General features: G+C 36.4%; 2 protein-coding genes across 5 annotated transcripts in view; one reads left to right on the plus strand and one right to left on the minus strand.

Annotated features, from left to right (window-relative positions):
• The window catches only part of FGF14 (fibroblast growth factor 14), a 596,396-nt gene that overhangs the window by 463,375 nt on the left and 108,570 nt on the right, over positions 1 to 24,451 (plus strand). For 2 of the 3 annotated variants that reach the window (XM_035003100.1, XM_035003101.1), the window contains exons 2-3: positions 12,767 to 12,877; positions 18,860 to 18,963. In XM_035003100.1, the coding sequence (XP_034858991.1) occupies positions 12,767 to 12,877; positions 18,860 to 18,963 (215 nt within the window). The remainder of the gene's footprint in view (positions 1 to 12,766; positions 12,878 to 18,859; positions 18,964 to 24,451) is intronic. The other variant, XM_035003102.1, reaches the window with a different exon arrangement.
• ITGBL1 (integrin subunit beta like 1) overlaps positions 3,631 to 24,451 on the minus strand; it is a 338,383-nt gene continuing 317,562 nt past the window's right edge. Inside the window, exon 13 of one of the 2 annotated variants that reach the window (XM_035003091.1) lies at positions 3,631 to 3,655. In XM_035003091.1, the coding sequence (XP_034858982.1) occupies positions 3,646 to 3,655 (10 nt within the window). In that variant the 3' untranslated portion in view covers positions 3,631 to 3,645. Of the gene's footprint in view, positions 3,656 to 20,198; positions 20,263 to 24,451 lie in introns of those variants that run through there. The other variant, XM_035003096.1, reaches the window with a different exon arrangement.

The following is a 24,451-nucleotide window of genomic DNA, read 5'->3' on the forward strand; positions in this document are numbered from 1 at the left end:
CCAGTAAGGTATCATTGTCATAAAATTACCTGTACATATTTAAAGTGTATAATTTTATGAGTTTGACATAAAAAAGTACAATCACGCTCAAGATTATGAATATGTCCATCACCCCAAAAGTTTCCTTATGCCTCTTGGCTCTCCTAACCTCCTGCCCTTCCCTGCCTTTCACCAATCTCCGAAGTCACAGACCCTGTTTTTGTCATTTTATATTTGTTTAAATTTTATAGAGTATTGTATGAATGGAAACATGTGACTTTTATTCAGCACAATTATTTTGGAATCCATCCATTTTTTTGCATTTATCAATAGTTAATTCCCTGTTTTTAGCTGAGTAGTATTCCATTGTATGCTATGGAACAGTTTGTTTATCCATTCATCTGTCAAATAGACATTTGGGTTATTTCCTGTTTGCGGCTATTTCAAATAATTACAAATAACCACTCAGATACAGGGTGTGTATGGACATATTCTTTCAGTTCTATTGGGTAAATATCTAAGAGTAGAGTGGCTGGATTATGTTGGCAGGTTTATGCTGAACATTTTAAGAATCTGCAAACAGCTTTCCAAAGTGGTTGGAGAACTTTCTATTCCTCCCATTAGTGTATGTGAATTCCAGTTTATCCACATCTTTGCCAAAAATTGGTCTGGTATTCTTTTTAATTTTAATCTTCTAATATGTGTAACTCTAACCCATTATGGTTTTAATTTTCATTTCCCCAATGACTAGTGATGTTCATCTTTTTGTGAACATCTTTTTCATCCACAAATATTCTCTGATAAAATGGCCTATAGTTCTGTGCATTTGTTTTATTGGAATCTTTGTTTTCTTATTACTGAGTTTTAAGTCTTTATGTATTAGTGGATACAAGCCTTTATTCAGGTATAAAGTATACAAATATTTTCACCCTGCTTATAACTTGTATTTAAGTCTTTTAACAGTTTATTTTGAAGAGAGGAAATTTTTGAATTTTTATGCAGTTCACTTTATCAAAGTTTTCTTCAATGGATCATGCTTTTGGTGTCATATCTAAGACCAGAACAGGGTATATCATTCAAAGAGCTCAGGGCAAAATGAAAATGCAGGGCCTGTGGTTAAAAAATTATTAATAATTTCAACATGGTATCAACAGAACATTAAACTAAATGTGGGGCTTCCTAATAGCATATATGGTTTATATTCAAGTACATATAGCATAGTTCCATTTCTCCTCTCTTGTTGTCATATGTTTCACTTGTACACATTGTAAATCTCACATTGCACTATTATTTTTGGCCTAAACAGTCAATTATCTTTTAAAGAGTTATAAATAACAAAAAAAATGTATGTATTGACTGGTGTGCTTACCTTCATCAGTGCTCCTTATTCCTTAGATTAGATCCTTGTTTCTATCTGGTATCATTTTCTTTGTCCCTGAAGGCCTTCTCTCAACATTTTTTGTAATGAAATTCATCTGATGATACATTCTTTCTTTTACGGATGTCTAAAACCATCGTTATTTTACCTTTGTTTTCGAAAGATATGTTCACTGTTTTGGAATTTTAGGATATTTTTTCTTTCAATGCATCAAAGATGTTGCTCCATTGTCTTCTTGCTTGAATTGTTACAAACAAAGTATCTGCTGTCTTTCTTGTCTTTATTTCTCTGCATGTAATGTGTTTTTCCTGACTCTGGGGGAAAAAGAGATTGTCTCTTTATCACTGGTTTTGAGCACTTTCAATAAGATGTGCCTTGATGTATTTTGTCATTTTTCCTGTCTTTAGAGTTTGTTAAGCTCTTTGGATATTTGGTTTTATACTTTTAACAATTTGGAAGTTTTTCAGCCATTGTTTCTTCAATTTTCCTTCTTGTCCTCTTGATACTCTCTTCTGGGGACTCCAATTAAACATGCATTTTGTTGCTTCAAGTTATCACACAGCTGACTGAGGCTCTGTTTAATTATCTTTTCTCTGTGGGCTTCATTTGGAACAATTTCTATTGCTATGTCTTCAAGTTCATCCTTTGCATTTCTGCAATTCCTAATCTGAAATTAATCTCATCCAATGGTTTTTTTGTTGTTGTGTTGTTGTTGTTTTTTTCATTTTACAATGTTTGTGTTTTTCATCTATTGAAGTTCATTTTGGGTCATTTTTATGTCTTCTACGTCTCTACTTAACTTTTTGAATTATGGAATACAGTTATAATGACTGCATGCCCTTGTCTAATATTCTAACATCTGAGGAAGTTCTAGGTCAGTTTGACTTATTGATTCTTCCCCTTGTTACAGGTGAAATATCCCTGCTTCTTTGCATGCCTGGTAATTTTTTTATTGGATTCCAAATATTTTAAATTTTACTTTGTTGGGAGCTCAAAATTTTTGTATTCCCATAAATATTCTTGAGATTATTCTGGGATGCACTTAATTTCCTTTGAAATTCTTGCTTTTAGAATTTTTTTTCTTATTTATTTATTTATTTATTTATTTATTTATTTATTTATTTATTTATTTATTTACTTCTCTTATTTCTTTGCTTTTAGAATTGTTTAGGTGAGACTGAAGAAGTGCTCAGTCTAGGGCTAATTTTTCTCCACTATTGAGGCAGACCCTATTTGTACTCTGCTCAATGCCCCATGAATTATGAATTTTTGCAGTCTGGTGGGAATAGGCAGTATTTCCAGTTCTGTGTATTTTTGTGGCAATGTTGCCTCAAATCCTCTCAGATGGTTTTCCTCAGCCTGGGATAGTTTCCTTACATAAATTGCAGATTGGTACAGAGCTGAATTCTCATGTAAACCTGCAGATCTTGGAAGTTGTCTCTTTCAGCAGCTCTCTGTTCTCCAGTACTCTAGATACCATCTACTTTGGTCTCCCCGGACTCTCAGCTTAATCTCCTCAATTTAGAAAGTCCACTGGGCTCTCCTCCCTTCCCCATGCCTTGGAACCTCTCTCAGGAAATAGGACTCACCTCATTTCTTTCCCATCACTCAGGGACTACTGTTTTTCATTTCCTGATGTCCAGCATCTTGCAAAATTCAGTATGTCAGTTCTTTATTGTTTCATGTGAAAGGGTACTTCTGGTCCCTGTTACTCTATCTTGGTCAGATGTTGAAGTCACTTTTTAAAGAAAGTCTTCACAATTATTAAGCTCTCTCAGATTATGGCATATGGTACATATAACATTCACATTCTTTTTCAGTCATATTTCCAGCATCGAAATTTGTTCATTATGATAGTATTTGACTATAAGATACTAGCAAATGTTAATAGTACTCTTGGGCTTTGCTCCTCAAGCCATTCAGTTACATTTGATTAGCCTCAAACTTTATGAAGAACACAGTGAGAGGCATGATTAATATTTATACTATGCAATTACACTTCATCTTATAATAAGTATAAAATGGCTTTTTGGTTGAGCAGCATGAAGTGAAAGGATTATCAAAATTAAAGAATGTGATTTTGTCCACTTGAATGGCAAAGTAAAACCTTTTTTCCCCACTTTTTGCCATTTGGGGTGTGTGTGTGTGTATGTGTGTGTGTGTCTTTATTGTGAAAAAAAGTATCATAAGTTCAATTTCCAACTTGTGAGTATTTCAAGATGGTACAGGTTCCCTTCAGAATTCCAAAAGAGGTTTGTAGCAGTTATTGCCAATAGTAGTTTTCTTAATTAAAAAATCCTGTAATTAAAAAATAGAAAAAAGTTTATCATTGAACATTTGGAGACTAGTTGAATAAACATGGAATATTCTGATAATTTAACTAGAAAGTACTTATTGCAAACCTATTGCTAAGATTTTGAACACTCCTTTAAGATACTTATCTGAAAACAGCATTAGGAACACAAGTACCAAAATGTATATTTAGAGTTAAAAAAAAATAAATGTCATTTAGATAGCAACTAAACTGAAGGATCTCAGAGTCCACTCTTCCAATGACAATAGCATTTGAAAATTTAAGTAAAATGCTTAGTTATTTACTCAGCAATATAGGAAATATTATGCTCTCAGTCAGCTAGCAGCATGGTTGTTACTGATACTTAGGCTAATGTAAAAGAGTTGGTATAAAATATCCTCAAAGTAGTTTCTTTTAGTATTTGATGTATTTGATGAAGAATCTGAACATGAATAATGTGTTCATATAAGTACTTCATAAGTACTTCAGATGCCACACAGAATGATATATCAGCACACTGAATGAGACAGAGCATACTGCTTCTTTGCATATGCATGTATGTGTTCTGGCCAGGGGGAAATGAGGTCATTCATAAATTAGGAATCCATGACAGAATATATTATCAACAAAGCTTTCTCTAGATGTAATAATAATAACGATTGACTTGAATCCCAAATGTTGTCACTGAAGGACACATATTTTTCTTTTAGAGAGAGAAGACAGAGAGCATGCAAGGGAGGGGCAGAAGGAGAGGGAGAGAGAGTCCTAAGCAGGCCCCACACCCAGTGCAGAGCCCGATGTGGGGCTCAATTTCACAACCCTGAGATCACGACCTAAGCCAAAATCAAGAGTCAGATGCCCAACTGACTGAGCCACCCAGGCACCCCACATGCTTTTCTTTTTTAAATACGCACAAGAATTTTTTATATTGTCTTTTGCAATTATATAATTAACATTTATACTTTATTTTTTAAATATATAATTACAATTTAGAAGGAATAAGTTAGCGAACCAGAAAACACAATGTTTAATAATTATTCATCTTTGTAAGTGATGAAAAAATAAAGGGAAACAGTAGATCCAACATTTTTAGATTTTATTGTCCATTGCTGAATTATATTGGGGCCATAGGAGGACCAATGTATCTCTATATGTTAGAATCTTGCAATTAGAGAACCTTGTTGGAGAATAGTATTGGAAGAGGGTGTTTTTAACTGAGCTCTGAAGATGTGCTTCCTTTTGGAGCCTGTAGACACTGGAGATTCACAAAGTTAGTGAGAGTTCAACCCTGCATTAGGAATCCCAAGAACCACTCTTAGGTCTGTCTGTTCCTTGGGGTTGAGGGTCAAATTTTAAGCAGGATATTATGGCATGCCTTCCTTCAGTCATCTTCTCAAATATTTTCCCCAAGAAGAGGCTCAACTCACTGTTGTTTCATTAATAAACTTCATTAAGAGGGATTTTTTTTGGCCAAAATAGTTTTAGAAAACAATTGTTTTTTAATTATTTGTGTTTCCATTTCAAAACCCACATTTATCTTTATCTCAAGCCTACTCTGCTCCTCCAATTCTTAAATAAGATTAAAAAAAATCCATCTTGCCTTGAATGTCATTTAGGGCTTATATATAGATTCTTTTAAAGACAAACAAAATGAATTCAGTCATTAGGTATTTGTGTGTGATATCTGCTCTGTGCAAAGCATAGTGAGAGACTACTTTGAATAACATATGATGCAAATCAAGGGATTTATAATGTATTTGCAGGGCAGGAAGACACAAAAACCCAATAGTTTCAGACATGACTAACTGGCATAAAATCATATTATACATTCTCCCTTACTCCTCTCAGTAGATAGCAAGCTCTTTGAGGGCAAGAACTGTTTTTTTATGCGAGTTCTATCTCTAGTCCCTACAAGCATAAGGTTCTGGTAGGCAGAGTTGGAGAGCCTATTCTAGGCTGTAGAATCAACAGTTAAAATTTAGCAGACATAGTAATGCATTGGATTGGAATGGTGGATTGAGGGACCATTCTGAAATAGCTGAAACAAAGTTCCTAGCATGATGTGCCCTTGAGGTAGCATGGGGGCAATTTCCAGAGGACATCGAATGCAATCCTAAGGATGGCATTAACAGAAAGTTATAGCAGGTTTTCACATAACTTTAGTTTATTCATAATTTTCCTAGTGTCCCCACCCCACCCTTTTCCTCAGCCCTTTGGAAGAGCTTCTGATATGGTTTATTTTTATGGCTGAATTATATGATAATTTATGGCTTTGGGTAAATTATTCACAATGCTATTTTCTGCTACTAGGAGTGCCAAAATCTAATTAGATCTGCCACAAAAAAAAAAAAAAGTCTATTCCAAAGGTTGCTTTTTACGCTATAAAAAACATGTGATTTTTCCATAGCTAATAGAGGAGTGACATTTAAGAACCTGCACTGATAACCAATAAGTACTGAGACCTATGTATAGACAAACATGGTATATGTGTGATGTATATACATTTTTTATATTTGCTATATAAAAACACATGCCATATTGTGCATTTTTCAATTTAAGTAATGATTAAAAATATATCCATCATTCTAAGAATTATCCCGATTTCTCTTTTGTCAGTCTGCACATTGCATGGAAACAATTTGTGACAGTGATTGATTTAAATGAACCCACTTCTGAGAGAGTGATTGTTTTAATTAAAAATGTTGGGTATTTTTTTTCTTGTATCTGAAGGCAGTTGAGCTGATTTGCATTTCTTTCAGTTTTGAGGGTTGAGGCTAATATATTATGAAACACTTTTTTTCTTGAAATACATTCACGTTAGCTTTCATTATTTCTACTTTAATTAATGTCAGAGAGCATACTTAGTACAGAATTTCAGACAAAGAGTATCCTCAAAACATTTTTAGCAAAACGTGTAAGCAAAATGTGTTAAACAGTAAGCATAACAAAAGAGAAAATAGAAGGAAAAAGGATAATTAAGACAAAGTTTTCATATTTTCTTAAGCAGAGTAAATATTCTTTTTTTTTTTTTAAGATTTTATTTATTTATTTATTTGAGAGAGAGAGAATGAGAGACAGAGAGCATGAGAGGGGGGAGGGTCAGAGGGAGAAGCAGACTCCCCGCCGAGCAGGGAGCCCGACGCGGGACTCGATCCTGGGACTCCAGGATCATGACCTGAGCCGAAGGCAGTCGCCCAACCAACTGAGCCACCCAGGGGCCAAGCAGAGTAAATATTCTGAATGCATAAGTATTTTAGGAAAGAATAAAGGACTCTAACAGTTTTGTGAGTTGAAAACTATTTTTGCATTTTTTATATGGCTAGCTAAAATGTAGGTGAGGGATTTCAGATATTTATTTTCCTTCAGTTATTAATTGAGAGTCAAGGTCGTATGGGTTTCAGATATATCAGTACAAAAACAGAAAATCCTTGTTCTCGTAGGGCTTATATTTAACATTGGCTTATATTTAACATTCACTAGAAGAATGTCACCAAACATTCTTATCCTATTAGTTTAATGGAAAAAAAATGAACATGTACCTCAGTATAAGCTTGTTTCACACATGTAATATTTTCACTGTTTAACATCTCAAGGCATACTATTCATTTGGGGTGATGTTCTGTTTTTATCATAGTAGATGTCCTAACATAGTAGATGTCCTAACATTTTGGCTGACTTCATGTTAGATCTGAATAGGTAGGTCATCATTGCTTTTGTTATTTATTTGTGTACTTGTTTTTAGCCACATAACCCATGTGGAGGATTGGTCACCTTTGCTATTTTCTTGGTGTTAGATTTTTTTCCTTTAGTATTACCATTAATCCATACTATCTCTGTTGGATTTTTTTTCCCTAAAATATCTCAACTTTAGTTAAACTAGATAATATAACTTATACATCTTCTCACCCTAGAAGGTATAAACTTCAGCATATTGCAAAGCATTCATTGGGAACAATGACTGGCAGCCAGGGTCATGGTGCCAGCCCCTCAGAATTATAGGATGCCCCAACCTGCCTCAGGTTCTTCAAGGACCTCATGCGACATGTGACCCTGAAGACTCTGAAGTCAATTCATGTTAACTATTAGCAAAGCTTAATTTCTTTTTTCATTTTTGGAGGTGATGATCAAACAGGAAGTTCTAATACTAGGTCTTCATGTCCTGCAATCCATTACCTTCCCCTCCTTTTTGGGGAGAGATAGCCCACTTTGGATGCTCTTTTTTGAGAGACTTGTGCTTCCATTGCAGCTGCCCAGACTGGGTCCTGTCCATTCTGGCAGTCATGTGAGATATTTCTGGGCCCTTTTGTCAGTGTTTCTCTCACAGAGTCATGAAATAATACATGTAAGTGAGCTGTTCAGCACCTATTAGGCTGAAGTTGAGACTTGCTGCAGAGTGAGAACATGGAGGGTTTGCTCTCCTCTACACAGTAGATCTAGAAACTCAGTCATACCATATAACTGAGGTGGTTGTTTTCTCAGGAAAATTGTTTCATTTTCTTTTGTTTTGTGTTTGTGATGATTATTTGGCTTTATACTTTTGGGCTTTGAGGAACGGTTTTGTTTTCCAGAGTGACCTCAAGCTATAAATGGCCACATTGCACAATGGCCAATTTTATAAGTGAGGATCATAGTGAAGGTTTTGTGGATATGTGACTAAGCACAAAGAGAAACTAATACGTGGAATCCTTGAAAATTTGGCACAACCAGTTAATCTACAATAGTAATATGTATTTATGTTATTTGCATGTATGTATGCACTATTAATTGCAAGTATGTATGAAATGTTATCTTTACACATCCTTTGTCAAAAGGCATTAATATTAAATTGGCATTTTCATTATAAAATTATAGGAAAGTTTTTAAATAATAAAATGTTGAAAAATATATATTCCAGTAACCAGCAAAATATATTTACATTTCATATTTTGGTGTACTCTTTCCCATATTTTCCCCCATGTATAATATTTTTTAAATAGTCATGATCATGTTATATACACATATGTCATTACACAAAAGTTTATAAACCCGAGGATTTATTTTTAAGTTAGAAGTCTAGAAAGTACAATTACCTGGTCAAAAGTTTTGGGTATTTTTTTAGGCTTTATTGCCATCCTGGATTTCATGTTGTTGTTCCGAGTTTCACTCTCATTAGCAATATATGAAAGTACTAGATAAATTGCACTCTAACCCAGTCAGCATTCGTTCAAGAAACATATATCGCCCAGCTCCTATTTATCTAGACCCTGGAGATGTAATGGTGAGCAGTATCGTACATTTCGATTTTCTTCATGGAATTTACAGTACAGTTTGGAGACAGATGTCAATCACATAATTGCACAAATAAATGTGAAATTCAAATCATGAATTATAAAGCAAACTACTAATACTCGTTAACCTCCATGGTGGGTACATAGATGTAGGTTGTATTATTTCCTGTAACTTTTAATGTATTAAAACCATTTCAAAATGAAAGAATTTTGATGTTTTAAAAATGAGCAATGCCTATGAAGAATGCTGCCATAAAAGTGTTCAGAGGAGGAATCTGAACTCATCTGAGGTGTCAGGGAAGTGCCCCAGAGGAAGAGTTGATGGAGCTGAACTTAAGGAGGAGGTGGAGTTAAGTATGCAAAGATGTATGCATGTGGGTGTGTGCGCACAGATGGGCAAGGAGGCATCTTTATGCAGGTGAGCATGTTTGAGACAGGGAAGATTAAGGGGACATGATAAATGTGAGAGATTATGGGATATTTTCAGGCAGCTCCCAGTGACCCAGGCTGGGCTACGTGCCGGGGATGGCTTGGGGCAGTAGCAAACCAGGCGCGGCAGGAGAGATGGGGCCCCGCTGCTGCAGGGCGTGTGAATAGTCCACGGCATGTTTCCACATCTGCTGGATTGGAATGGGCACACTGCAGGTGGGATGACCACCTAGGAGACGCCAAGAGGGGCTGAAGTGCTGCTGGCGGTGAAAATAGTACGGAGGGGAAATAAGGGAGATTGTGAAGGCAGCATCTGCAGGAACCTGGCAACTGTTTAGGTGGAATGACAAAGGCAAACACGGTGTTGATCTGAGCCTTTGAGACAGTTCACATGAGTCATCGAGTCAGGGGTACAAGTACCTTCTGGCTGGAGTTGGTGGAGGAGGGAGAATGACACTAGACCAGTTTAAGCCTACAATATTAGATCTGCAACCTCGGTGAGGATTGCACGGATGGAGATTTATTGGAAATGTGGCCAATGGCAAAGTGGGCAGATCATAGGAGAGATTTTCAAGCACTTTGATTCTAATTTCATGTTATTGTTTTAAATCACAGATTCAGGTCCAAGTATGCAGGATTTGGGTTTAGATACACCATGGTTAATCTTGAAAAACCTAGTTGAAAAGAAAAAATAAACAAAATTGATTTGCATTTTATTTTAGGTTTTTTAAAGCTTCAGGTCAATTGTTCAACTTCCAGAGGCCACATAGTTTAGTGGTTATGGGGGCAGGATCGTGTTCAAACCCCAGCTGGGCACTTGTCAGTATTGTGTTCCTTGTCAATGACTCCATCACTCTGTCTCCACTTCCTCATCTTCAAAGTGGGCTTCCCGTTAAGTAAGTCGTGAGGAGTTCAATGAGTTAATCCTGCGATGTACTAAAAATAGTGCCTGGCACCTGAGAAGAGCACAATGCTATTATGGTTTCTAAAGAGACAACATCAAATAATGTGAAACTAGATACATAGTTACCAATGTTTCTTTGAAATTTAGTGAGAACTGAAAAACACAGTTTTGTATTTTGCTTATACTTCCTTATCAGAAATCAGGTGTGGTCAGGAAGAGCTCACTTAGCCTTATGTCCTCCAGTTTCATCCATGCTGTCACAAATGACACAATTTCCCTCTTTTTTAAAGCTGAATAATATTCTGTTGTATATAGATACCTCATTTTCTTTATCCATTCACTCACTGATGGACCCTTAGGTTGTTTCCATATCTTGGCTAATGTGAATAATGCTGTAGTGAATATGGGAGTGCAGATATCTCTTCAAGACCCTGATTTCATTTCCTTTGGCTGTGTACCCAGAAGTGGGATTCTTGCATCAATTGGATTTGGTCGTTCAATTTTTAATTTTTTGAGGAAACCCCATACTATTTTCCACAGTGGCTGTACCAATTGCATTCCCACCAACGGTGTACAAGGATTCCCCTTTCTCCACATCCTTATCAATACTTGTTATCCCTTGTCTTTTTGATCATAGAAAAAGCAAAACAAAAAAAGTGTTCTTTTTGTTTAAGTGTAAGGGAGCTTGTGGGGGTTGGATGTCTTGTACTGCCTTGCCTGACCTACTTAATTCAAGTCCAGAAGATGTAGTAAGCTAAAATGTAGAATTTAAAAGTAAGTCATTCAGAACATGAAGGTTTTACAGAGGAATTGTCAATCTCTGAAATCCTCTGTATGTCCTCATGACAATTAAGAACCCACCTTTTTACCTTTGTTCTCTTCTTTTCCATGCCACTTATTTTCAGTGAAGAGCATAAATAAATTACAGCATAGAAAAGAAAAGGAACCCTTGATACTTAGAGAGTCAGTAGCCCAGTCAAATTTTACTGAGCGATGGGCAGACTAAGGTGCGAGAATAATTTTTCCACTAATGCACATCTTAGAATTGTGTGACTTTTAAAGGTATATACTACAGAATAAGGAACATATGTCACACAATTCCAATAATCACTTAGATTTTTTTTAATCCTAGCCTTTTAGAAGCATCTACATTCTATTATATTTAGTCACAGTGGATGTGACGCTGTGGTGTTCATGCATTATTCCCCAGATTTTTTCCATTCTCATAGAATCTTTGAAGAAAATCTGTGTACCATAAAGTCATTTTTCAAATTATTAGTTATATCATATGTACATAACAATAGATATTGGCATTCTCTTTAATTTCTTGAGCATTAAACAAAAGGCTAAGAGTATTCTGGTTTGGAACAGTCTTTTTTTGGCATGTGTATTTTTTTTGTGTGTTCACCAGTTGGCAAATCCACAAATCTTCTGTCAATTACAAGATGGTAGGCTTCATCGTTCTGTACCATTCTACTGTTTTGATAGCATGATCTGATCGCGTTTGTATGTCCCATTCAGCAGCTGTGGAGAGGTGCCAGTTACCCTGGCGAGGACTATGTTGTCCAACATCAAATCTAGTCATGAGATGGGGATGGCCTTTGAAAAGCCACATGTAAATATTTATTTTCAAAGGTACATCTGGCCCTTTGTAAAGCCTGGGTCACTTTAGTGGTTATCTTTTCAATGAATCATCAAATGAGAAGTCTGTTACCATATAACTTCCCCTTTTGTTTTAATAAGCTTCCACTGTCCTCTATCCGTGGCCCTTTTGGTTAAGAATCAAAACCATGTTAAATAATTTCATTTTCCTTTTTAGTTATAAATTAGTTTAATATGTCTAATTTGTCTGGATTATGGCCACACAGCTGACCTCACATAGGTTTGTTGTGCCTTACCCTGAGCTCAGAAATCAACTTTCCCATTTTTCTATGGGTCATGCATAAGTACCAGATGCTTCCATGCCAGTTAGGGTGACCCCTTTACCCATCAAAGAAACCTTCCCCATCACGGGTTTTTTCCTAAGAATGCATATCAAAATGTTAGTTTGATTTTTAAAAAAATATATAGTTTTTTCACCTTTTGGGATTACTTGTCAAATTAAGTAAAAAGAAAAATCCATTAAAAAGCCTTTAGTAAGGTTTCTTAGAGCCAGAAGTTTGCCAAACTCTTGTATGGCCGTCCTGAATGATATTAAACTAATTAGTTTAGGATTTAACTAATAATTAAACTAATAGATTCAGTAGCTTAATTGTTTTAATTAATCATTTAAATCCACACATTAGTTTTATAAAATGACCCGTTTTCTGCAGCTGACAAATGCAGCTTCTGACCTTCTATGATTAGTATGTGCCAGGTTTGATAAATACAGAGGAATCTGGGAGACACAGAATCAAAGGTACTACTTCTATTAAATGCCCTCTTCTGAAAAAGAAAAGAAAAGAATCAGAAAAAAGAAATAAGAAACTCTATTGTGACACGTTGTGAGGCTTATGATAACTATGTTTGCCTTTCAGATCCCCAGCTCAAGGGTATAGTGACCAGGTTATATTGCAGGCAAGGCTACTACTTGCAAATGCACCCCGATGGAGCTCTCGATGGAACCAAGGATGACAGCACTAATTCTAGTAAGTGACAACCCAGGCCACCCGTTAACACCGTTGGTAGAAGATACGCTGCTACATAAATGATTTTTTGAACTACATTTACAAATATTTGTTACGTTGGTTTGTTGGTTCATTTTTACAAATGTTACACGCTAGGATGCCATTCACGATTTTACTTGGACCACATGGATGAAAACATGAACAGAGTAACGTAAGAAGCCTGCCATTTTAAGATAATTAGTTTCTCTCTCTCTCTCTCTCTCTCTTTTTTCTCAAAACAATTGGCAGATCCAGCATTGTTGTTACTTTTATCTCATAAAAGTCAAGTAAGTACACTAGTGCATTCGGATGTAAGATGAATCCATGTTTACCTTGGGAATATTTTCATCAGGCCTTTAGCTTTTTAATGATAACTGGAAATTCAAGAGCTATAAGGATTAGTTGTTTCAAAGAATAGAAATGTAATTTTTCAAATTTGCATTCAACAAGAAAAGATAGTATCTCTTTTATAGAGAGGACATGAAGGCTCTGTGCCTTTAAATACATTGTACAAAATGTTTTACTACTTTACAGAATTGGGTCTGTAATGATTTGCCTTTAATTGAAAAGCCACTGACCCTCCACTGTATTAGTGTCTGTCTTCATTTTACTGTTTTTTAATATATTAACTTTTCTTTGTATTTTCATTCTGATGTCCCTCCTTATTCAATTGTCTGTGTTTTCTTTCCCATTTTCTGTTTATACTGGCATTGGATTCCTTTTAATTTAGCATATCAGTTCTAAAATAGACACTTTCTCCTGCGCAGGAGAATTAATGAAAAGCAAAAACTGATTTTATTGGAAATATTTTTCACATATTACTAGTGGATCAGGAATGGATATGAATCTTTTCATCCATTTAGCATTTACCCTTTATATATAGAGCACCATACCATGAAAAGAAGAGAGGATTTGAATACATAAGACCAAATTATAGGCACTTTCTGTTTTCAATTCTAGTAATCAAATTTTCAATAGCACGGAGAATAGCTAATAACATAAAGTAGACTGCTTTTCATTTGGTGTCGCTATGTGAAATGTCAATATTTTTCCAGCCATTGTGTTTACTTTTTAGACTTTGGATTTTAAATTTTAATTTAAATTCATTTTAAATTTTTGCTTCATTTTAAATTTTTCTTGCTTCATTTTAAATTTTTCTTTCAACTTTAAAATTTTTTCTGTTTGTCTGCGTTTTCCTCTCTTTCAATTTCTAATCTTTTTCTCTCTTTGTGTCTACTTTGTTGCCCTTTTGTCCTTTTAAACTTTTCCCTATCATATTTGTTCATTGATTTTTTTGTCGTTATTTCCTTCTTCTATTTAGAGAAAGAGAAGGTAAAGCAATTCAAACACAAGGAAGAAAGAGAAGTTATTTTTACTCATAAGACTGATTGTCAGCCATTGTTTAGTTGTTGGGATTTTGCTATCAGGTTGAACTTTTTAAAAGTATAAGGACTTGACCATCTTTGATCTGTAAAAATGTCAGTTTCTTCTGGTTCAAGCTAATACATGTGTGTCTGCTCATTTTCTTCTATCTTTAACTCCTTACCCATTCTTTGACAAAAGGCATTCTCTTTTTCTTATGTCTCATACTTGTGGGGGTCAAGGACTCTCGAGATTCAAAAGTTCTGATGTCTTCAATGTTCGCTGATTTCCTTCAGCCAAAGTCCAGGGGAGCGTGAGGACTAGTTTTCCATAACTGATCACTGCAAGAATTAGGACATTCTGATTTAGAGGCTGAAGCCATCCCTTATGACAAAGTTTTCAAGAAAGGAAATAAACCATAGCTATATGAAAATGCTGCTTAGTTGGACTTCTTAGAAAAATAATTTCTTTCAAAGGTTTTATGCACTTTTTCCTACCTCCTTCTTTGGTTTTTGTAATGCCAAACAAGTTGGTTGTTTTTAATGATGGAAATCAATACTGAATTAAGAAGTGTTAGGTAGACACTGTCTTTTACATCATATTGCTTCAGAACTCAATAAGCAGCACAATATTTTCTAAACTGTGAAAGTGCAGATGTAGACATTATATGCATACACATGTAATTATATCTGGTTATCTGAACCATATTCAACACTACACTGGAAAGCTGAGATGCTGAAAGAGACACAAACCTTCTGTTCTCTAAATGTGTGAGGTTTCTTTTCTCCTGCTGTGTAACCGTATTAGAAGGAACAAGAATCTTGGGGCAACATTTGGAATCCTCTCTAATCCCCCTAAATGCTGGTGAGGACTGAAGAGGGCACAGGAGCTCCTGTGTCCAAGCAAACCAGAACCAAGTCATAGCACCTGAACTCAAGGGGCACTATGTGCCTCAGCTGCTTTTCTTACAAGTTGTGTTGCATTTTATGTGCACGTTTAGCTAGTTAGGTTAGTTTTGTTACCATTTCAACATTTGCAAAGACATAGCAGAAGAGAGCAAAACAGGGTGAGGTAAAGATTCTCTTCTCAAAAGCCTATAAAAATTGTATGACTCTAAAATTTAATAAAACTTGGTGGGACTACAGCAGGTTTATAAAAGTCATGAGAATTACTAATTAACTCAACTTTTGGGTACCATCACCTTTGCAATTGAAAACCATCGTTTTTTTTTAGGTGAAATTTAAGATGATTTCCTTTTCTCTGGTTCATTACAGCAGTCTTACGAGTCTTGAGAAAATCATAAGCCGTGAACAGTATTCTATAAAAAGGGGAGGAGCACTAGAGATGCTGGCAGGAAGGTCTTAATGGGAGCATTGCCCTTTTGGTTTGCATTAGGGTGTGATGTAGTAATTTATGCATGCATTCCAGATTTTTGATAATTCTTTGAATACAAAACAAGGATTAGTCATCTGTAAGTAGGAAAAATAAGGAGAAATGCCGTAAAAGTCACCATGATGCCACCCTAAAAGTTACCAAATAACAAAACTGAGGCTTGAACCTTCAAATCTTTGTGATGAGTTGGACACATACCACACAACTAAACACGAGCTTATTTAGAACTAGGTAAAGTCAGAACCACCCTACTAAGCTGCCTTTGTCAAAAATTTTCAGATGAATGGAGAAGAGAGAGAAAGGCCAGCAAGCAGGTGAGCCCGACACTAAAGTCCTCCCTGGGTTTTCCAGCCCGAGATCTAGAAATCTCTGGGAGGAAAAATGGCAAGATGATGGTTGATGATGGATGATTGGTCCAAACAGAGAAGATACTGTAGCAACTTGACTGCTTATTATTGGCTTCCATGTGCCCTGGAGAGATCTTTCCCAGGAAGAAATGAGCACCCAGATTACTACATCACCAGACTCATTTTCAGGGGTATATTCGTTTAAAACTCTTAGAGCTTCCTATCTATCTACTAAACGTTAGCATTACCATGAACCATGGCATTTGATTAAGGAGTGATTTTCTTTCCCCCCAGTTGCTTTTGGGGATGCCATGAGGTTTTCCTGTGCTCTTAAACTTAATTGCTCCCATTACCAGACTTAATAAAAGCTACAAGTGGAATAGGACTATAGAAATATCAATATGCCAGTAACTATGGCAATATTAGAAACTCACATGAACCAAGCCCTCTCATCTTAGAAATTCCGACCTGATAATTTGATGTGTAAAAATTGCCCATCGCTCACTGTGACCACCACCCCCACAGGCCTTGGGATGGTGGTTTTCACTTTGGCTGTACTTTAGGGTCATTTGAGGAGCTTTAAAAAAATTCCTTATGCCCTAAACCCTAACCTCACTTCCAGAGATTCTTACTTAATTTAATTAGTCTGCAATTGGGCATGGCTGTCCTCTTTTATGAATACAGCTAGTTTTTAAGTATAGCCAGGGTTGAAAATCACTATTATATGGAAAACTAGAGTCCCACAGAACAAACAAAGTAGCATGAGCATCTTATTCTGACTCCCCTAGGCTTTGTGACACCGCTTTATAATTATATAAAATACAAAAGGAATGGAAAAATATGATGATGTCTCAATCAATGTGGGTATCTGTAGTTTTAATTAGCACCATGGATTCATTATGGTCAGCTCTGAACCGGCCTCCACATGACAGTGGTTATATGAATTCACTTTGTATTATCATTCTGTAAATGATAATAACTGAGATTTTATAATTCAGATCCCAAAAAATCCTAGAAAAAAAACACTATTTTTTGTATGGTCATTTTAGACTATCATTTATAATTTTTCTCTTTCCTATACCACATTGTTCTGGTGACTTCATATGTTCTTACTTTCTAGAATTATAACATCTGGCCTATATCAGATATATGGCACCTATAAAGACCATTAAGAGTATGTAAAGATTAGAATAATTAAGTTTGAATGGGTTAGGTTAGAATAGTTTTCAAGGACAGTCATGCAATTATGTTTTTCCTCTAAAACTTTTGCATATCAATCAGAAATTGTTCTATGGTGCCCATCCTTTCAAAATATAAGGGAGATGGGACAGTTCAGGTGTTCAGTCAAAAGTGGAATTGGCCATACTGCTCAATGATTCCCACTCATGTTTATTATTTAAGTAATAGAAGTGAGCAAGCATAAGCCTCATTCTTCCATAACATAAGCCCCTAGAATCCCATGGAAGATGGCCCAATATTAGTTTGCTTCGTGAAAGCTAGTAGCCACTGAACCATATACACTCCTCTGAGTATTCCTATAGGGATAATTATCTACGGCCATGGCCCGCCGTGTTCCTTTCATCACAGACATCTTGAGATCTTGGGATCAGTAACATATAATAACTGAAAGAGAAGGTATAATTTTCCCCAGCCTATCTGACAATGCGTGTGGTGCCTCAGAATTAAATAGAAATGAATTTATAAAGTCCATTTTTAATTATGTGCTGAGTAGACCCATAGATTGAAGTCAACATGGCCCACGTTTTCCCAATTATTTGTCTTTTGTGGAATACAGTTGAGAACCTAAACCTCAGGTATTTTGTTTACTTGTTCACTTCAGCATCTCAATGCTGTCGTTGTGTGTTTTGGCCTGGTACAGCTGCTTGGAATTAGTCTTCAGTTAAGACATTGAATGGGAGCAGATAAGAGCACTGTGGATAATTAACTTCTCTTATAAACGTATCTACACTAAAGTCCCCCAAACCATCAAGCAGTTATTACTAAGAATGGTGCTAGAATACCTACTGAAGAGTTAACATATAACCCTGGCATGGAAATGTGTTAAAGGAATGTTAAGACTTTTTAAGAAATCAATGATAACATTACTCTCTGTACTATGTAAAAAATATATAAAAGTATTTTCCTTGTCGATAAGGGAAGAAACGGAGCATGGGACTATAAGTGAGTTTTTATCTCTTAGATGGGTAAAATTGAACACTTTTCCCTCTTTTATTTTAGTTATCACTCACAGCTCTATGAGATATTAGTAAAGAAATGTCTCTCTAAAATGTTCAGTGTGATTAGTTCTTTCTAAATTGAGCACATTGGCAGGCGCACGTCTTTTCTGGGCTCTGCTGGCATCTCATATTGGTTCAGCAAGAGTAATTCCATTTTGGAATTACCTTTTTAACTTCTGGCCTGTCCTACATTGCAGTGATAAAGCACACCTTCTGCATGAAAGACCTGAATAAGCATTCAACTTGGACTTCTTAAATTCTACTCTTTGAGAATCTTCACATCTGATCTCTTTTCGTATCAAATGATGTCAAAGACTGTGATCCTGGAATTGGAATTACAGGCCTGATTCTGTTTATTAGTCTATCACTTCTTTGAAATGCTATAGGCAGACCATTAAGGTGTACAAATTGAAGCTCAAGTGCTAATTTTACCCATTGCAGAAACATCTTAATTATAAAGAGAAATAAAAGTTAATTGGAACTTCTCAGAAGGTTGTAACAAAGATGTTGTTTTTGTTGTTGTTGTTGTTGTTGTTGTTTTAAATAAAAGAATGAGGGAGGGAAAAGCGATGGCAAGGCTTTGCTTCTCCAGGTCCATTTGTGACAGGCTATGTTTATCTTTACAGCACTGTTCAACCTCATACCAGTGGGACTGCGCGTTGTTGCCATCCAGGGAGTGAAGACAGGGTTGTATATAGCCATGAATGGAGAAGGTTACCTCTATCCATCAGTAAGTAACATGCCAAAGATATTGGCCATTCATTCAATGCTTGCAGTAGCAGCAACAACAAAATGAAAAGGATCTGTGTCTATTGATTCTGCCACTTTTGCTTTAATATTTGATCTCTACTACAATGCTGTAAGGGCTATTGATTCATTATTCATCAATGTTTGATAATAACAGTATATCAAGCAGAAGAGAAATATTACCTCTTAAAGTTGTATATTTGCATATTTTTAAAAAATGAACTAGTTTGTAGAAAATTGAGTAATTTTGAAAGAGTTGATGTTAATCTTTTTTATTTCTCTTTAGAAATGTACTTGTCTTAGAGAGTTTCTTGTAAAAGATTATTTTGTAAAAAGAAACAGAATTAATGTGAATTCTAAAAAAGAAAATTTAAAGAGAGTAGTTCTTTTAAAACTAGGAATTTAGGTTGTGTTAATGTTTTACTGGGGAAAATACTTCTATTATAAAATGTATATTGCAGAATTTAAATCTAAGTAAGTCTTCTGTTTTGTGTTAATGTATATGAGAAGTTGAGCACATTTTTATCCATATGACTTCTGGAATATTTACTATTTACAAATAATTCATATTCAGACGTGCTGGATCCATACATTATAGTGTAGTTAGAATTAATTTCTGCCACAGAACCAAGCAATAGAGACCTAGATGAACCTATCCTTGGAGCAGAAATTGACAGGTTAAATTCATGGTGCCTCAAAGAAAAATGTTCTTATTTGGGTTTGCATGCCATCTTCATATAAATTCTTTAAAACTCTGTTGTGGGAAATATTATCATCAAAAAACTACATGTAAACATATATACGGACATTATACACACACACACACACACACACACAACTTAAGCAGAAACATTCCCTGGGGCATTTTCTTGAGCAAATCTGGGAAATCCTATCAAAGAAAATGAAGTTCGAGCGGCGAATTCCCTCTGCGGTGAGCTGGAAAATGTTCTTGTTATTCTGGAAGCTTCATCTGAGTTCCCTGAAAGGTGTTCTTGCACACACACCTGGGCCCCACATTAGGCAAATTGTGTTCTGTTGCACAAGATGAATATTCAACATACCAAGAGCAAGATCCAGCTAGAATTCCCTGCCCACCGCCCCCCCCGCCGCCTTTTAGGAAAAATATGATTCAGATAAAGATCACTTTCTGGAGATGCCTCCATTCAGATACAAGTCAATTTTATTGATTTGACATTTGTTCTGTTATTTTTGTTTCTTTCTTTTCCCTCAGGTAATCTTTGAGATGTTTAAAAATTATTAGCTGCAGCATCCGCCATAGCTTCTGGTTCTCAGGTCCTGTTAAGGATTTTATCACATTGTTTGTTGTGCTCTGATACATGTGTTGATGTCAGGGGACATGGGAATGTTTATTTTATCTTTTTGCTACTGAGGGAGGTGCTTCCTATTTTTTGTGGTGAGGTAGCACATGTATACCTTTTTTTTTTTTTTAAGGTAGGGAAATCATCTTGAGCGTGTGGCAGGAATAGAAGTGAGGAAGGCACTAATGCCCAGTCTATGCAGTCTATGCAGCCTCCCGCCCAGGTATCAGGTCTCAGGAGGCTAGCTGGGGGTGACACCATTGGCCCCTGGATTTGTCTCAGTAACAACTTCAGGCTTGTTATTGACCCGTCCATTCTCTACTCTCACCTCCCCTGGTTCTCCAGTTCTTTGACATCTGGGCCTCCCTTCTGGTGGCTTGATTCATGACTTATAGATGTTGGCTTTCTTCTCTTCCCATCTTGATTCTGCTTTGAATCCAGGATCTGGTAAAAGGCACTCTATCTGCCCATCCCCTACCCTGAGAGGTCCCACTGCCTATGCCAGGCCCTTACAATCCTCAGCCATCTCATAGGAAAAGGATTTAGATACAAACCAAATGCAATTTCCAATCTTTACTAATACCCCATAGTTAAAGTGCTTTGTTTATTTCAACGTAATGAAATGTGAACTTCAAATATTTCAGTAAAAAGAATATACTTTTATAGTCATTTATTTCATAATTAGTGAGTGTTTACTAGAATAATAATATAGCATAACAGAATATAACATTTACTATACTATATAATAATAATAGGTCTACTTATGTAATAATAATAATAATAATGGCTAGTATTTATATAGTACACTCTGCCCAACACTGTTCTAAGCACTGTACAGTCTTACCTCATCTAATTCTATTAAGCAAATACTATTAAAACAATCATACTGGGGCATCTGGGTGACTTAGTTGGTTGGGCATCTACCTTCTGCTCAGGTCATGATCCCAGAGTCCTGGGATCAAGTCCCAGGATAGAGTCTTGGGATCGAACCCCGCCTGCTCAGCGGGGAGTCTGCTTCTCCTTCTGCCCCTCACCTCGGTCATGCTCTCTCTCCCTCCCTTTCTTTCTCTCTCAAATAAATAAAATTTAAAAAATAAATCTTAAAAAAATAATCATACTGATACACAGAGAGTTTAAAAATCTGTGCAGTCTGCCAGTTAGTAAATAGAGAAGGCAGGATTTGAGCATTATTAGTCTGACTCATTAGCTTACTGTTTCACTATACTATTTCCATGCGCCAGACATTTTTCATCATATGGTCTGGCACCTATTCTAACAAGAAGTTATAAACACATGATGATGTCATGAAAACCTTTAAGGAATTGTTACCTAGGGTACAAATTTCATTTCAGTTATTAAGAAGTATAATTTGAAACATAATCCCTTTCCTTTGGAGATTCTCAAATTTAAAAAAAAATCATAGAAAATTACATCTGGGAAAAGTTTGATGTTATACACTGTTATATACTGTTTAAGATTCTGAAAATTTCTTACATGTAACACCTGCAATTTAAATTTAAAAACCATGCCAAACATAGTTAACTCAACTAAGAAGTTTTGAAGTAAGTTGAGGAGCTTTAAAAGGAAAACCTCAGTCAACCTCAGGTTTAAAAAAAAAAAAAAGTAATAAAGACTTAAGTCCTGAAAATGAAGGAATCTGTTTTAAGCTAATGCCCACTTTAAAAAGATCAACATAATGTTTGCATGTTATAAGCCAGCGCCTAATATGGGACCAATTTTTTTGAGGATCCATAGGTTTAGAAGGTAGGCAATAAAACACTCGGATCATTCAAAATGAATTCTGTTGAATGAAAAACACATCAGTGTTTTGACTCAAGGTGCATATTTCTCTATTTGCATTGGAAGTAAATCTCATAAGCCCCTGCCATCCAAATAAAGATATTCAATTTGTCAGATAATTTCACCTGGGGTGGGGGTAAGGGGGGGGAACAAAAAAGGTATCTTGTCTGAAATGTAAATAACCACAGTTCTGAGGCTGAAGGCACATGTTCCCCATGGAATCTTTCCTTTGAAATGACAATAGTCATTTCTTGTGTGGTCATAATGATTCTAATATGTTCCTTGAAATGTATCTCAAGAGATTTAATGTCAGATATCAACAATTTGGTCAAAGGTAGAGCACAGGATGCAAGGTCGTCGAACAGAAACTGACAAGGAAATACTTATGTTAAAGAATTAGTTCAATATGATGCTTGGGAAAAATTGTATTTTGACCAACTATAAACTGTCTATAGTGCTGTGGGGAGCAATTTTTTTTCCCAACAACCTGTGATTTTGAAAGACTAAGAAATCCTCCATAGAGAGACATGGTTTGAATGTAAATTCTGAACTCTGAAGAAAAACTTAGGATGAAGGGAAAAGGGTATTCATCATTTGGGCAAAGAGAAAGAAGAGTTGAAGTCGGAATGTGTTTCTGATATGAGCAAAGAAAAAGGGGAGGGGGAGGAAGGAAAAAAAGAAATTGATGGTGGGTAGAGCCCTGGGCTTGCTTGGAACACCTGGGTCCTGGATCCTGCCAACACCTGTGTTGTCATGCCCCCAACTCTGCCTCTCAAACTTCTCATCTGTAAAATTAAAAAGTTTCCCGGGAGGCTTTAAGTTAATTTGGGGGTTGAAACTTCCAGTTTTAGTCTGATTGGTTTTTTTGAATGATAAGGTAATCGACATACGTAAGATGTATAAAGATCCATTATTGTTGTCTTACCACGGGCTGACATTTATGAGAATATTATATTCCAAATGGTGCTGTAAATGTTTCTGTTACCCACATGCAGGCATCTGGGGAGGCAGTCAGCCCTGGTGTTCTCCCGAGATTAATATTTCATCTGAGTTTCTTAACCAAGTGATACAAGTAGAGAGGAAGGCAATCCTTCTTCATGCGGGTTTTTTAAATGAATCAAAAAAGTACACTGCTACTGTGTTTTGTAAATATTTGGGCTCATTAGAATCACCTGGAGGGGCGCCTGGGTGGCTCAGTCGTTAAGGGTCTGTCTTCCGCTCAGGTCATGATCCCAGGGTTCTGGGATCGAGCCCCGCATCGGGCTCCCTGCTCCGCGGGAAGCCTGCTTCTCCCTCTCCCACTCCCCCTGCTTGTGTTCCCTCTCTCGCTGTGTCTCTCTCTCTGTCAAATAATTAATAAAATCTTTAAAAAAAAATCACCTGGAAAGGAGGTAAAGGCTATTCCTTGGATCAGACTCCAGATATTTCAATTCAGTAGATCTAGGAGGAGCCCCAGGAACCTACAGTTTAATAAGGATCCCCTACTGCCCCTACCTGCCCACTGGTGGATGAGTCAAAAGCCCATAGCCTGACAATCAACAGTGACACAGCGAACATTACAATGGCTGGTGGGGGAGAGGATGGTAGCTTTAGACCAAGGTAGTAAGAGTAGAGTTGGTGGATAGACTACCTAGGCACAGAACCCAACCTAAGTACTTGGTGTTCCTAACGTCCTCTGCCCCTAAGTTGAAGTTTACAGAAACGTGAAGCAGTTCTGTAGGCCTCTTCACTAATGCAGCAACCCAGCTATCAATACGCAATGAACGTGGGGCAGGGGGAGGGATGAAACAGCCTTTAATTCAGGAAAATAAGGAAAATGCTGTATATTCTGGAAAAAGCATGTTCAAGAACCTCAAAGTCTTATCTACTCTACATGAGATAGTTTTCCAATATTATACGCACATCTTTCAGAAGGATTTTCCTGAGCCTCTTCTACGAAGGTGGATCTGCCTCCCCACTTCTATGCCAGCAAGCGTCTCTCATGTGTCTTGAATTGTGTTCCTTCAACTTCCCAAGGCCTCCCAGATAGGAAAGCCTCAGAGTCTCTGCCTCCTTTACCATCAATCATGTTTTCCTGCTGAGTCGATAGCTCTAATAAAATGGGATGGAACATGCTATTTTCTTCTTGACATTGTTCCTCTGATCATTGTTCAAGTTTGGGGCTTAGAAATGGAACTGACTTGTTTTTTCACAGTGTGGTGTCTAATTTCCCTCAAATTTTTCTATTCTTCCCTAAGAGTTACTCATACAAAGGTACACACAGTCATTCACCTGTATTTCTATGCTCATGGGGTGTTGTGTGAGTCTTTTGGCCATCCCTGATACCCGTCCTATCTCTGAATAGCATCTATG

This window comes from Mirounga leonina, unplaced genomic scaffold (assembly GCF_011800145.1).
Source record: "Mirounga leonina isolate KUSES-001 unplaced genomic scaffold, KU_Mleo_1.0 Mir_127, whole genome shotgun sequence".
Classification (NCBI taxonomy): domain Eukaryota; kingdom Metazoa; phylum Chordata; class Mammalia; order Carnivora; family Phocidae; genus Mirounga; species Mirounga leonina.